Raw genomic sequence first — 14,166 nt, 5'->3', positions numbered from 1 at the left:
TGTGATTCAGTAATTACAAACAGCACAACCAAATGTAACAATACCTATAAGCCATTTGCAAAGAGGAAATTTGATCTCTCAATGACAAATTTCGATTCTATCAATTCAATCTATTCTATCTATTCAAACAATTCTATCTATTTGATTAAAACACTAGCTCTGTTAGCATGGAGTTAAGTGCCGAACACAAATTCTTTATGGGGCTTAGTACCTCTGTGGCGTCTTTCACATTCTTTCTATTCTTCTTTCATATTCTTTCAGTTCCTCTATAAGGTCTTTCATAGTGTGGCACTGAAGTGTGAGGATTGCTATGATCAGGCCTTGCTCCAGAAAAAGAGAGAAATGTCTTCACATGATTTTTCTGGCAGACATATGCTACTTCTTGTTCTCATTCCCCCAGCTCCCTTTTAATTTGTATTTATTAAAGCTCTTTCTCAGAGGCCTGTGAAAACTGAGACACTTCAAAACACTTCACTTCCTTTCCTTTATTTCTATTCCCACAGGCCTGTTACAGGGCTTTAATTAAGCTCTCAGAGAAAATAATTCTACTTTGATACTTCAGTCCTTCAGCTTATGATATGGGGGAGTGATAACTCTGATCCAAACAGTTTTGTAATGAAATACATTATTATATATGTAATATTGTGTATTTAGGGGTTATATAAAAATACATATATATGCATATATACCTATATACAGTACATTTTAAAGATTACGTATGTGTCTGTATAGATATGCATCAAGTCAGTTGGCTGGCATTTGAGTTTCTCTCTGGATTCATTGGTAAATAAGTTTACACTGGGAATCTGGATAGTTGTCAAGGAATATAAAGATTTACTGGGCATGTACTTGTTTTGAATATAAAAGGTAGCAACAAATCTAACAGATTTTCTTTAGATTTCTTAACAGGTTCTTTTTGAAGTTACTTAGTGAAGGTAAGGTCAAACATTAATTGGACAAGATCAAAAGACAGCATGCTTAAAAAGCACGTATAAATGGCCACAAGGGTGATTACAGGATTATAGCATCATTCATACAAGGAGAGACTGAGAGATCTTGGATTGTTTAGCCTTGAGAAAAGAACGTTCAGGGGGGATCTTTTCAATTTGTATAAATAACTGATGGGAGGGTGTAAAGATGAAGCAAGACTCTCCTCAGTGTTATCTATCAAATAGACAAGAGGCAACAGGCACAAATTGAAATACAGCAAAAATCCATTTAAACATAAGGAAAAACTTTTTTTATGGTGAGGGTGACACTGGAACAGGTTGACCAGAGAGGTTGTGGAGTCTCCGTCCTTGGAGACTCACAACTAGACAATGTCTCCTGCTTTGAGCAGGGGGGTTGGACTAGACAATCTCCAGGGGTCCCTTCCAACCTCAGCTATTCTGTGAAGATTTGTTTTTTCAATTTAATAAGGCTGTGAAGGAATTTCAATAATACAACAGTGAGAGTTACAGTCACTAATCCACTTGCCTGCTTGCCTAATAGGGATGGAGTAGAAGTCTCTGAATCGGTAATTTAGCTTTCATCCTGTTCTTGCAGGGATGTGGGAGAGGGAACATGGTTACATACAAGGACAAAGCATAGCTGCAGTATTCAAGCTTGATATATAGATCTCAGAGTAATGAGACAGAATGAGTGTATCCCAAGCAAATGCAACATAATAGCTGTGCTCCTAGTGCTGTGGAAGCTAAAGAATACCAATCTGAGAGTGCATCCTGCTAGGGTAGCAAGTCTGTACCTTCAAGTCACATTTGAGTATTAGAACCTACATGGTGCTAAAGCTGTGCATAATGAATGTATAACCTCTTTTTTTTTCATTTTTCTTCCTCTCCTCTTCTTTTCACAGCCCTTATTGGTGCCTGTGGAGGGAATTACACTTCTGCTACAGCTGTGATCTATTCCCCAGATTTTCCCGACACATACGGCACAGGCAAAGTCTGTTACTGGACCATACAAGTTCCAGGAGCATCTCAAATCCACTTCAGCTTTGCCCTTTTTGAAATCAAAGATGCTACAGATATGGTGGAATTGCTGGATGGCTATACCTATCATGTTCTAGCTCGTTTTAATGGCAAGAACCGGCCTCCCCACACCTTTAACATCTCTTTGGATTTTGTCATTTTGTACTTTTTCTCAGATGAAATCAATCAAGCCCAGGGATTTGCTATCAGATATAGAGGTAAGAGGCTAACTTTGCTGTTTCTACCTTTTAATGAGCCATTAAAGCATTTAATTCACACAGGAGATTTCTGAGGTGGCAAAAAAAAGCAAATATTTTAACTCTCATGTCTACAGGTGTTTCACCTATCTAGTTGCCACTACTCAGCGGGTAAAAGCTTCGCTAAAATTTCTCTCAATTTGGAACACTCCAGTCAGCTATGTCATAAATTGTAAAATCTAAATTTTCAAAAATTCAGTCCTATATATTACGTGCCTTTCAAAACAGATTGGAAAATGAAAAAGCTGAAACAAAACAAAAAAAACAGTATTCCCTCTGCATATTGGTTCATCTTGGCTCTTTCTGGCAGTCTATTCCACTCAGAGTGAAAGTCATCAGGAGAAAACATTTTAGTTCTTGAGTTGTACCTACTGTTATGATGAACATAAAAATTCCAGAAAAATTCTGAGAACCCCGACTTGATGAAGTACAGGCTTTTTCTGGCATCAGACATAATTTGATTATTGGAGTTCTCTTAAGTAAACCGGAGAGCAGCACATGTCTGTTTACAAGCACAAAATAAAGTCCAATTACACCTGTTAAGAAATTGTTATTGTAATCATACTCTTGTGTTTTCAGCTGTGAAGGACAATGTGCCTCAAAACAAGATTCCAATGAATCGGACCCTTTCAGAGAAGATAAATGAACAAGCAAATCTTAGCATCAATGCAGCCCGGTCATCAAAGATACTTTATGTCATCACAACCAGCCCAAGTCATCCTAGTAGCTCCATGCCTGGTAATAGTATAAGAAAATGTGGAAACAGGAAAAACATTTTGCCAAGGCATAATCTAGAGGAGTCACTATTTCCTTTGCCTCCTCCTGCACATTATCTGATCCACTGTGCCTCTTTCTTACTAATAGATGAATTTTCATTTAGTTTTATTACCACTAACTGTGCTGCTCTCATTACTTTTCAAAACTAACTTCTCAGCATAAATCAGTTAGAAATAGTGTGAAGATGGTGTCCTTGAGAATGAAAGCACATCAGAATAAGATGTGTGTTAGAGCAGCCTCCTTACTAGGATCAGCTTCAGTGACCAGTGCATACCATAGAGGTGGCAAAAGGTGCTGAAAAAAGAGCAAGCTTTTGTAGAGTCTGGAAGAGCCTGAATGCTGGATGCATCCCAGTTATCCCAATTCACCAAAGGTACAGCAATAATACAAAGAGGGCTAGACAAGGATGAAGCAAGTTAATGGGTGCAGGGGAGATGCCACTGAGAACTGTCATGTGTCTAGAACTCACCTTCAAGACATCACTTCATTCAGGATATTGTTGAGTTGTAAATAACTGAAGACTGGAAATGCACTCTCGGTGAATAGCACTATGCGTCTCTCCTATCTTTAAACTACCCTGGGCATCTGCTTTTATATATTGTTGAAGCTGGGCCTCGATCACAGTATGGACACTCTAATAGTTCTGTAGTCCTGAAACTGTCTGCATTCTAAACTGGAAGTGTAAGGACATGATTACACATGAGCTGCATATACCCAAACTAGCCAGGCTGCAGAACATGCTTAGGATTCTGGGCAGATATTCTGGCGCTAAGCCCAGGCTAGACCCTGAGTTACAACAGCTACATTTAAGCTGCCTAGTATTAAACTAGCTTGGGCATAACCACCTAAGATGAAACTGCACCCTGGGATTTTATGCAGTTATGAAAATACTGTTAAAATCATCATGAACAGTTAATGCTTTGTGGAAGGGGCATTGGGTGGGAGTGAACTTACGCTTCCTTTTTTTTCTCCTTTGAGCTTCAGGAGTTCTGAAGGTGACGGCCTTTATCCAGTTGTTCTAATAAGTCAAGGTCCTTGCAAGGCTGTTTAGTGTGCTAAATATGTCAGTTACATTCTAGTGCCGTCCCTTTTCCCATCTCAACATGCTGTAGCCTCCCACTGCAAGATTATGGAAGCCTAAATGAAAAGGTGATCTAATAATTTAGAAATCAGCTCCCCTCGAGCCCCAATCCCTTAAATAGTTCAAATGTTGCAATGTGGCAAGCTGTTCTTTAAGTCCTGCTTGACTTGCTGGTACAACCAGAACTAAATTGAAATGTAAAATATGATGACCAAGAGCCTTTAGTGTATGGTAATAAAATAGCAGACCACAAATACTGATCACCTGTCTCAGTAGACTCTAGAAAGGAACATCCCCCCCCCCCCCCCCCCCAATGATTACTTACATAATTACTGATATAAAACTAGGCCACCTCCTTGGAAACACAGAGTTACTACTGGTATCATATATCCTAGAATGCTGTTTAGTCTGCTTTTATATTTTCCTCTGTGTGAGTTTTGATTCTTTCCTAGACACTAGTTAGGTAATTTTACTGGTATGTGCTTTGGATTTTCCCAACTTTCAATTTTATAGGGAGCAGTCCTGCATGGGAAAAAACAGTTCTGACTGACAGTTACACAGTTTCTGCCAGTCTTTGCAGAAAATACTTAAAGGTTTAAGGCATCTTCAAATTACAGTTTTGAATAAAGCATCAGAAGGCTATGTGTTTCTTTTGTGCAATATTCTAACTTTAAAAACTGTAAGTAAATGAATGTACTGACAGCTCCTCTCCTCTCCTCTCCTCTCCTCTCCTCTCCTCTCCTCTCCTCTCCTCTCCTCTCCTCTCCTCTCCTCTCCTCTCCTCTCCTCTCCTCTCCTCTCCTCTCCTCTCCTCTCCTCTCCTCTCCTCTCCTCTCCTCTCCTCTCCTCTCCCCTCCCCTCCCCTCCCCTCCCCTCCCCCTCTCCTCCCCCCCTCCTCCCCTCCCCCTCTCCTTCTCCCTCTCCTCTTTTACAGAGTGGACAATATATAGTCTCACAGCACTGCTCATCCTAAGTGTTACAGCCATAATAGCAAAGATATTTCTCCACATAACCATGAGGTGAGTATGGAGCAAAACTGTCCCTGCAGCATACCAGCTCTGTACCAAACCTGGTACCCTTCATTTCTCTGCCTTCTGATACTGTCACATTGGTCATATTAAAAAACCAAGTTATATATTACATATTTGTATCCTCATAAAAGATAACAAAATAAGCACATTTTTTAACTTTCCAGTCTGTTAGGATAGCATTTGCTGCTAGAATATCTCCTTTGGTCTTGTTTTGACAAGATTAGTATTTTAAGGAATAAAGGGTTTCTCATACTGAGTGATGTTATATAGCAAAGAGGAAAATGTAATCAGACATCTAGCATTGGTGGGAAGAGGTCAAATTATGGTAATACTTTGCGGGAAAAAAATTTAAAACCTCATCCCAGATCAGGGAACTGGGAAAAAAGTTAGATATAGGCTAATTAATACTTACTTTCTTTTACTGAAATATTGAAATATTAAAAACAACATAATTTTATTACTATTATTTCTCTAGACTTATACCAAGTAATTTTTGTGTCCTCTAGATGGACACTCATTGAATGAAATGATGGGTGAGTTATCAACAAATCATAAATGTTGAATATTGTATTTACATACCACAAACAGGCTTAAATATAGAAGGAAATTAATTTCTGTTAATAGCAATTAGTAATAGAATACGCACAGACTTCTTTTAGCTTAATGTCACTGCTTTCATTAGAGTAGCAACTATTTTAGCAACAGAATGACTAACTTTTCATTTGGTCAAGAAACAACCAACAAACACTCCAAAAACCTACATAACTGTGCAGCAGGTAGAAAGAAAAGGTGTCACAGATGTAGTGGAAGCTGCTAGCATTACCAGTGTAGCGGTAATGCAGACGTACTAATAATAGCAGCTTCCCAAGCACCTTAACACTTAGAGTGAATTAACGCTTGTTTCCTAGATCCCATCAGATACCATCTGCAACTGAAACAGAAGATTCCAGTGAGGTTACTACTGCTGGCGAGATCTGGAGTATCTTTTACCAGCCATCCACATCGATATCCATCTTCAAGAAAAAGCTTCGAAGTCAACAAGATGATTGCAACCCACTAGTGGGAAACTGAAGTGTCTTTTATTTTAGAAGAATCAATCTTCTTAAAATCCAGGTGACTTGGGCATAATCCTTTTTTTTCTCCCAATCTCATACTTGTTTTCCAAAAAGTCCACTTCCAAAGGCCTTTGAGTGGCTTTGCCTATCAGCTGTTCTCTTGGGTATACTAATGACAACAGATTTAATTGTGGCAATAGTTTTGCAATATCTGGTGCTCATCAAAATCTGTAGTGCTGTTAATTACTGCCTTTAAACCGATGCACTTAAAATACATATAAAAAAACCTGTAAAATTCAAAATGTCCTGTACCCCTGCCAAAAGTAATTGAATGAGTATCTGCAGGTTGAGGACTTCTTGTGTCCTACTTTCCTGTACCACTGTATTATATCAGGTTACTTTAGTCCCTTTATTCTCAAGGCTGAGGACAGAGGTAGATACTGATAACCTGTTCAGCTGCCACAGCAACCAGAGCTTATTTGCCTTAATGTAAACATGTCTAAACAGTACAATACAGTAAAATGGGAGTCAAAGACTTTGAGAAACTATTATCAGCCTGGTTGCCCAGTGCTATGCTGTTTCTACATTTTCTGTTTCTGCAAGCAGAGATGTACAAATAAATATCAAATCAAATTTAGGAGGCAAACATTCTAATAGAGTTTCAGCTGCAAATGTGAGTTTTGATGGAGTAATGCTCACCAGGTCAAGGTCTGCATAAACAATGAAGACTTTTAAACGACTGTGACCCATCATTCACCAACGATTATGATAATCTTGTTTGTATTCACAGTGATCCTTTAAAAAACTATTGTACTCCAGTCTGAAGTCCTGCATTCATTCTGGATGTAAGCTTAGGGCTTCTTAAAGGATTGTCCAAAGAAACTGTAAATCCACTGAATTTTTAAACAGTGAGGCTGACATACAAATTCTTACTCTGAAGTTAAAGATACTGATCTCAGCAGCCTGAACTATTTCCAAAGTTGTAGCCTGCTATCAACAACTCACATATGCCACATACGTTCCCATACATGGGAACATACAACAACTCACATACGTAACAGTTGCCTTGATACTTACCTGTGAGAAGAAAAAGTGTCTCCTTGCCTGCAAAATTAAAATGGAACTGCATTTTTAAGATTAATGCCCTTAATTGACAAAGAACTAAAACCTCAGTGGGGATCTGATCTGTGAAATAATTTCTCTTTGATTGCAAGAGACCTCATTAACTATTTTTTCTCCTTGGTAGAATATCTGTCCACCTACAATGCTCAGACTTCTCATCCCACCACTGGGGAACGACAGTGAGTCTTTCAGCCTCAGCAAGGTATTTAGGAAAAACTGACAATACAGAAGTCAGATAAATTGACTGGAAAAGTTTACTGAGTGAGCAGCTCCTCAAACTAAGTTAGAGGAAATTCAGAGAGAGCCATTAAAGTGCAGTAATTCTGGTTAAGACAAAAGGAATAAATATCAGTTTAAACATATACCAGTGGTCTGTGTATACCAGGCCTGCAGTCAGAGAACAATTATTAAATGCATCTGCAAAAGATAGCTAAGAAAAGTAAGAAAATTGTCACTGAGTTTAAATTCATTATAGTATCTGCCCTTCTGTTTTTTAACACATAACTCCCTCCCTTTCATAAGGTCTATAGATTTCCTTGAAAAAATATGGCATCTAAGAGTTAAACAATGAAATACTGTGCCTTACTTGCCATTGTAGATCTAGTCTTTTACCTGAACTGAATTCATTCCAGCTCCATTTATGTACCACAGATGAGTGCCGGAGACAGCTGAACAATACCACAATAAATGCTTAATAGAAACAAGACTTTACTAAGCCAGCAATTATGGGATTGTTTATATAAAAAATGGAATATCATGGGAACATCTAGTACTTTCTTGCATGAGCTGCTGGAAGGAATACAGGAAAAGATAATTACAGTGTCGCCTAAAATTAAGACAGGACGAGTTGTAAAATATGCTGGTTATCTCTGTGTCATCATGCTGGACCAAAAACCATTATCTGTTTCAGACCCAACAAAAATTTTTAAATTGCCTTTTTAACAATCAGGTTTTGCATCATGCTGTGTAGGGAAAGAGTCTGCCTCACAGACTGGTAGCAAACCAAATTAGTTTACTTCCTAAGCATGCTTAATATGGTTCACTGATGGAAAACCAGGAGGAGAGAGTCAGAGTGTAAAGTCAGATCCTTAGGAGTTACAAGCACATTGTGATGAAGCGTTGTTTGCTTGCCTTATCAAATGTTCTTGAGCAGTTGAACATATACAGTCAAAGGGACATTCATAAAGTAGTTAGCTAATGCCGATAAACTGAAATAACATCAGGAGCACCCCATGACTGATTTCTACCTACTGCAGAAGGAAAAAATACAGAACTGTTAAGCTTCTTGTCTTCAGTAAATAATTTAATTTCACTATAAAATTAGAGAAAGCCCATTACAAACAACAAAAAAAGACTGATGCTACTAATGCAAAATCTAGAGAATTTAGAAACTGAGATTTTTGCATTGGGCCCTTAGCTTCTCAACTATTTTTTAAATAATAAAATCATATTTCATGGGCCTTTCTTAGGGAATGTTTATCCAATTTCTGTATGAAAGACCCATAAAACCAGCAGTTATAGCAGATTAACTGGCTGTGGCAACAATGAACATACTGAGCATAATGTGTTGGACAGCGCGCAGGTAAACACACTGATGAAAGTGTAGAGGAAATTGTTATGTTCCCCCCAAATCTTTCAGCTTGTCTGATTCTAGATACCTTTAATACTAGGAAACAGAGCAATAGATAGAAGTGTGTGGACTGGGTCCCTTATATAGCACTTCTGACTATACAGGCCTGAGACCATAAAGAGCAAGCAGAGCTCTGCTGTGGATTTTTTTCAAAATGTGGTGTGGTCACTCGCACACCTAGTACAAATGCTTCAGTGGTATGGTGGTATACGGACAACTTGTATGGTATCTGTTAACATAGCACTTTATGATCTTTGCTATAAGGGTTTGGGGAGAGAAAGAAGAAAAGTCTGACATGCACAACTGTTGTAATCCCACATGATTCAGCATACAGAAATGCCCCTACGACACTAGCAGCTGAGTGCTGACGCAGCTGAGCGCTGACAGCTGGAGGGGATGGACACCTCAGGATGTTAGTGTTCACAGCATTTTCTTCAACATTATTGAAAATAACTGCAGAAGAGGAATTTGTTTGGAATTATATCTGAACAGGCTTCTGACCTCCTACCTAGCAGTTCCCTCAGCAGGCTGGATAGGCTGCAAATGCGACATTGGCCACAATTTCAAAAGCAACTGTTTTGACAACAAAAGCATCATGAGGAGCTGCCTCCTCATATACACGCATTCCAGCCCCTGCTCTGGCCCCCTCCTCATGCTGTTGTGTTGGTATGACCGGTTGTGTGGTGGTGCAATAAACTGATCAGGTTAAAAATTACCATCGCTTTTTCTTCCCTGAGTTACTTCTAACAGAGATGAGTTCTCTGATCTTGTTTATTGGGTGGTTGCACAGAGAGGTGAGCTAACACAGCGATGTGGACAATAAACCACAGGAAAAAGACAGTTGTCTGCCCCCGAAGCAGGGGCAGTAAGTACTTACGCTGGCACTGCCACCATATCAATTTGTGAGACTGCCTCGTTACTTTATGCAGCATGCCAGTTACAATAGTCTACAGTATATGTGGACCTCAGGTGGAAGGGGGCCAGCTGGACAAATGGCCTCCCTAATTCAAAATCTACATTTAAAACTGGTTTAGTTTGTTGATTAAATGATTTTACATGTACTTTTGTCTTAATATTGTTATGTTGGGGGGAAATAGAGACTGTTATTTAAAAATGTGTGGTATGTTATCATAGTAATATATCTATTTATATATGTATAGGAAATGCATTATTTAATACAGCATATTATGCTTGTATCTTGCTAACATTTTATAGGAAGAAAAGATGTTAGTTTACACTCTGGGAAAAATAAATTCTCTATACACTGTAACCATAGAAAAAAATCAAAGATAATTCCTTGGTATATATGATAGAAGAACACTGAGAAGAGGGTAACTCAGACTCAGTTTTGTGACAGAGTAGGTGCTGATGAAACAATTGCTTTAAGATACACTTTCCCCCTTTGAATCGCATTTCTAGCTTGTAATTGTATTACATTGTTCATCAGATTCTGCAAATTCATGTGCCTATACTCTCAGGACCATTTTAACATCAAACATGTCATCTGCTTTTTCAATCAAGCATTAACATCATCTTTTTTAGGGCTTGTTTCTGCCAGATTTTCTACAGCCAGTACAATGTTGAGGAGGTTTGTCACATTGCTCATGCAGACAACCCAGTGGTATTGCAGAATTATAGTCTCTGTATTCCAAGCTCCCCTGGCAATAGTATAAATGGGAGATTTTTACTGATAGCCCTGGAAACTGTACTGAATCTGCAGCCTGTATGACTACAGGCCAAACACGTCAGCAGACACTTGGCTGCTACTGAATGAGCATGACTAGCTATTCCAGTTTCATCTTCTGCTTAATAAGCCTTCTCAGGCAGTGGGAAGGACTGCCAGCAGATTTTTCTAGTGCACCACTTTGCCTAAAGGAAGGGTGAACTACAAAAACAACTCCTGACAAATACTTGTCCAACTAGTTCTTAATACCTTGCAGTAAAGATATTTCACAATCTTCCAATGAAATACAGTCCAGTGATAGTTTCACCTGAATTTTATTCTAGACATTTATGAACGTTATCATTCTGCTACCTTGAGATCTTGAGAGTGAAAAATATAATTGCCTTCAGACCGTACAATTTTTTTATAACAACACCCCCCCCGACACACATACATTTCATGCAACTCATACTTTCTCAACTTTACTGAGCACCTGTGCTTTGGGATGAAAGTTGGCATTCTGAATTTCAGTCTCAAGACAATGTACTGTAAATCCAGAGGCTATCACATGAACCAAAGAAGCCTGTCAAGAAAACAGAATAAATCAAACCTGAAATGACTCACCACTGAAATATGTGCTGTGTTTATATGTGGTCATCCTGCATTCAGCAAATGGCTGTAAGTAATAATAAAAAAATAAATTAGTTCAGTGGATTTCTGCAGGAGTAGTTCAGTTAGTATTGCTAAAGTGTAGACAAGCATTGAATAAAGGAGGCAGAAACTGCTGCAGTTTACCAGCAGATTACAGCAGGATTGTCCGCTGTGGAGGTTAGAAGAGAGTATTTGAGCTGAAAATGCTGAGAAGGATTACATATGGAAAATATGTTACCGCTCTGAGAAGCAATTTCTGAGGTAACAGCAAATTGAAGTTTTTAGTTTACATGTTTTCAAACTGTTAGAAGTAACTATAACAATTCTTTCAGTGTTTCTCTACAACTTGTAGCAACGTGTAATGCTGTTTCCACTTTCTTGCAAGATTCATCTTTTCTTTCATGAATTCCTTCTTCTGACCAAATTAATGCTACACTCTCAAAGAAATCTTCAGCTACATTTATGTAAACATCTGAACACCAGTGTCAGATACCAAAACTGTCTCCAGCTTTTCACGTCAGGACTCAAACTCTCATTTTCTTTTAAAATGCTGCTGTCACAGGGGATTGGCCTTCCCTCACAGGGGGGAGGTTACTCTGCTCTCCTTTCTTGCCATTCAGGTTATGAGACTCCTCTTACACTTCCATTTATTTTGGGAACTGTTGCCTTTTTTTGTTGTTTCCTAAGCAACAGTTTCATTCCCCATGAGGGAAATGTATTCTTTATTCCGAAAGACACTTTTTTATGAAGCGTTGAAGTCACAGGAGCATGGTGCTTCCATTGCAAGATGAAATATCTGGTTTCAGGTATGCTGTTTTCTCCCTGGCCAAAGACTTGGCCAGGCTGGCTCCACACAGTATGAACATGGCCATCCTTTTAAGGACACTTCTCTCTTCACACTGCACAAGTAATGACCAATGTTACCTAACAGCTGTCATAGGATTTGACAGATGTACCCAATTTTGCTACAGCAAAAATGAGATAGTGTTACAGAAACACCAAGTGTTAACCATAATGCACAATCTCATTGAGAATAGTCTGCTCCTGCTTTTCTTGTTTTACCATATGAAGGTTCCGTGCAGGTTTACGGTGCCCGCACGACTCTCATTTTGCCACAGATTTGTTCCCTAAATATTGAACCTGAACAGTGAAAATAACCTCCTCCTGCCAAATATTCATTTTTGATAGAAAATGTTTACATTTAGTCATTAAAAAAAAGCCACAACAAAGAGAATACCACACACACACACACAACTAAGCACCACATTCAAGTTAGTCAACAGCCCACAACTGTCTTTCTCAAAATGGGCTCAGTGATTATTTTGTGGGTCAGCAAGGGTAAAGGAATGTCCTGGTCTTAAAAGCACAATCACCTCACGGTTTTCTACAGAACAAGAAACGAGAAAACAGAACACTAGTCAGCAATAGCAAACTGTGGGGGTGGGGGGAGGAAAGAGGAAGGAGACTCAGATGTGACCCGTCAACATCGGTGTATCAGCCAAACACATATGGCAAGTTTTATGCTATTTTTAAGAACAATTGTTTAATGAACTAATTTGCAAATAAAACGCGTATCTATAATCATTGGCAATTGCCAAGATTCTGTTCAGCGAGCAACAAAAGGGCATGTACTTCCATCAGGAAGCACTTGCTGGTGCCTGTTGCTCTTCCATTATTGTGCCTGTCTTCTCATACAGAGCAGGCTTTTCCATAGTACCTGAGATGATGATAACTGATCCTCATGCTAGCAAGAGTCCCAAGCAAAATGATACTCTTCAGTTCAACAGTCTGTCGTCCCAAACATGGAGTTCGCACATACAAAACAGGGGGTTGAGGATAAGTAAGGCTCATTTCTTGGCTGAATTTTGAGGTGACAGAATTACAGTGCACTTGAACACAGATGAGAGGCAGGGAATGTCCAGGGATTACCAGGTGAAAATCTCTGGGAGAAGGAAGAAACTGGAGAAGGAGGCTGGAAAGGATTTTGTGTGTGTGTGTATCATTGGATGGGAAATAAATAATGTATGGAGGCAAACGGTTTACACAATAACATATAAACATATATTACATAAATACATACGTATATACACACACACACGCAGGTTGCTACCCACATATCTCCAAGCCCCCCTTCTTTTGCTGTCTGCACAAACATCTTTGGTCAAATTATGCCCTCCGCTGACAAAAAGAGAGCAGCACAGCACTGATTTTTGCTTCAGTGGGACCAGTGATTTGATGATCCAGGGTAAGGACTTGGATCTAGCTTGACTATTCAAGCTATGATTTACCCAGTTGCGTCCACCTGCATCAAGCTGGCTCAGGTCTCAAAACAGTTTTATTTCAGGACAACAAATTATTTTTACCTGAAATTAAAGCAGAATTAAGTTCCCCTGCTACAAGGAGCAGGCAGGTTCCAGACATAAATGAGGATGCCTTCCAGCAAATGTGTCACTCCTCATGTGCCTGGAGGCTTCAGGGGCTTGTAAGACACACCCCCTCCCCTCAAATAACCTGCATACTATATAAAGGCCCAAGTGCTGTCCTGTTAGTCGTGGACTGCCACACCGCAGTCTCAGCTTCACTGCATTTCCTTCCCTGTTTCCCTGGCAGAGCTCCTCACCCCATCTCGTCCACAGCATACTCTGGTGCACTACTTTCCTAACCCTTCACTTTTCCTTTGGTGCCCTACATCTTCTTCGCCTTCCCTACTACGTAATCTTTGCCATGAATATATCTAGCTTCCACCCTCCTCAACAGCACCAGCAGCCAGGTGTGACCAGGGATGCTGAAGCAACAGGCAGCCCTCATGTAACACAGATAGTGGGTGAGACTAGCTGGGGACAGTATTAGGAAGGCAGCTAAAACTGTCAAGTGCTGGACTTACACTGCGTAGAATACCAGGTAAAAAAAGCTAATTTCTAGTGGATATTCA

The 14,166-nt window shown here is 39.4% G+C and overlaps 1 protein-coding gene across 1 annotated transcript in view; it reads left to right on the top strand.

The window, feature by feature from the left end:
* The window catches only part of KREMEN1 (kringle containing transmembrane protein 1), a 31,725-nt gene extending 25,541 nt beyond the window's left edge, over positions 1 to 6,184 (top strand). The window contains exons 6-9 of the mRNA XM_059827525.1: positions 1,853 to 2,185; positions 2,804 to 2,962; positions 5,017 to 5,101; positions 6,022 to 6,184. Of these exons, the coding sequence (XP_059683508.1) occupies positions 1,853 to 2,185; positions 2,804 to 2,962; positions 5,017 to 5,101; positions 6,022 to 6,184 (740 nt within the window). The remainder of the gene's footprint in view (positions 1 to 1,852; positions 2,186 to 2,803; positions 2,963 to 5,016; positions 5,102 to 6,021) is intronic.
* Positions 6,185 to 14,166: the final 7,982 nt, after the last annotated feature.

Source organism: Gavia stellata, chromosome 21 (assembly GCF_030936135.1).
Source record: "Gavia stellata isolate bGavSte3 chromosome 21, bGavSte3.hap2, whole genome shotgun sequence".
NCBI lineage: Eukaryota > Metazoa > Chordata > Aves > Gaviiformes > Gaviidae > Gavia > Gavia stellata.
Note: the sequence above shows the minus strand (reverse complement) of the source record. Positions and strands in the feature narration are given on the sequence as shown.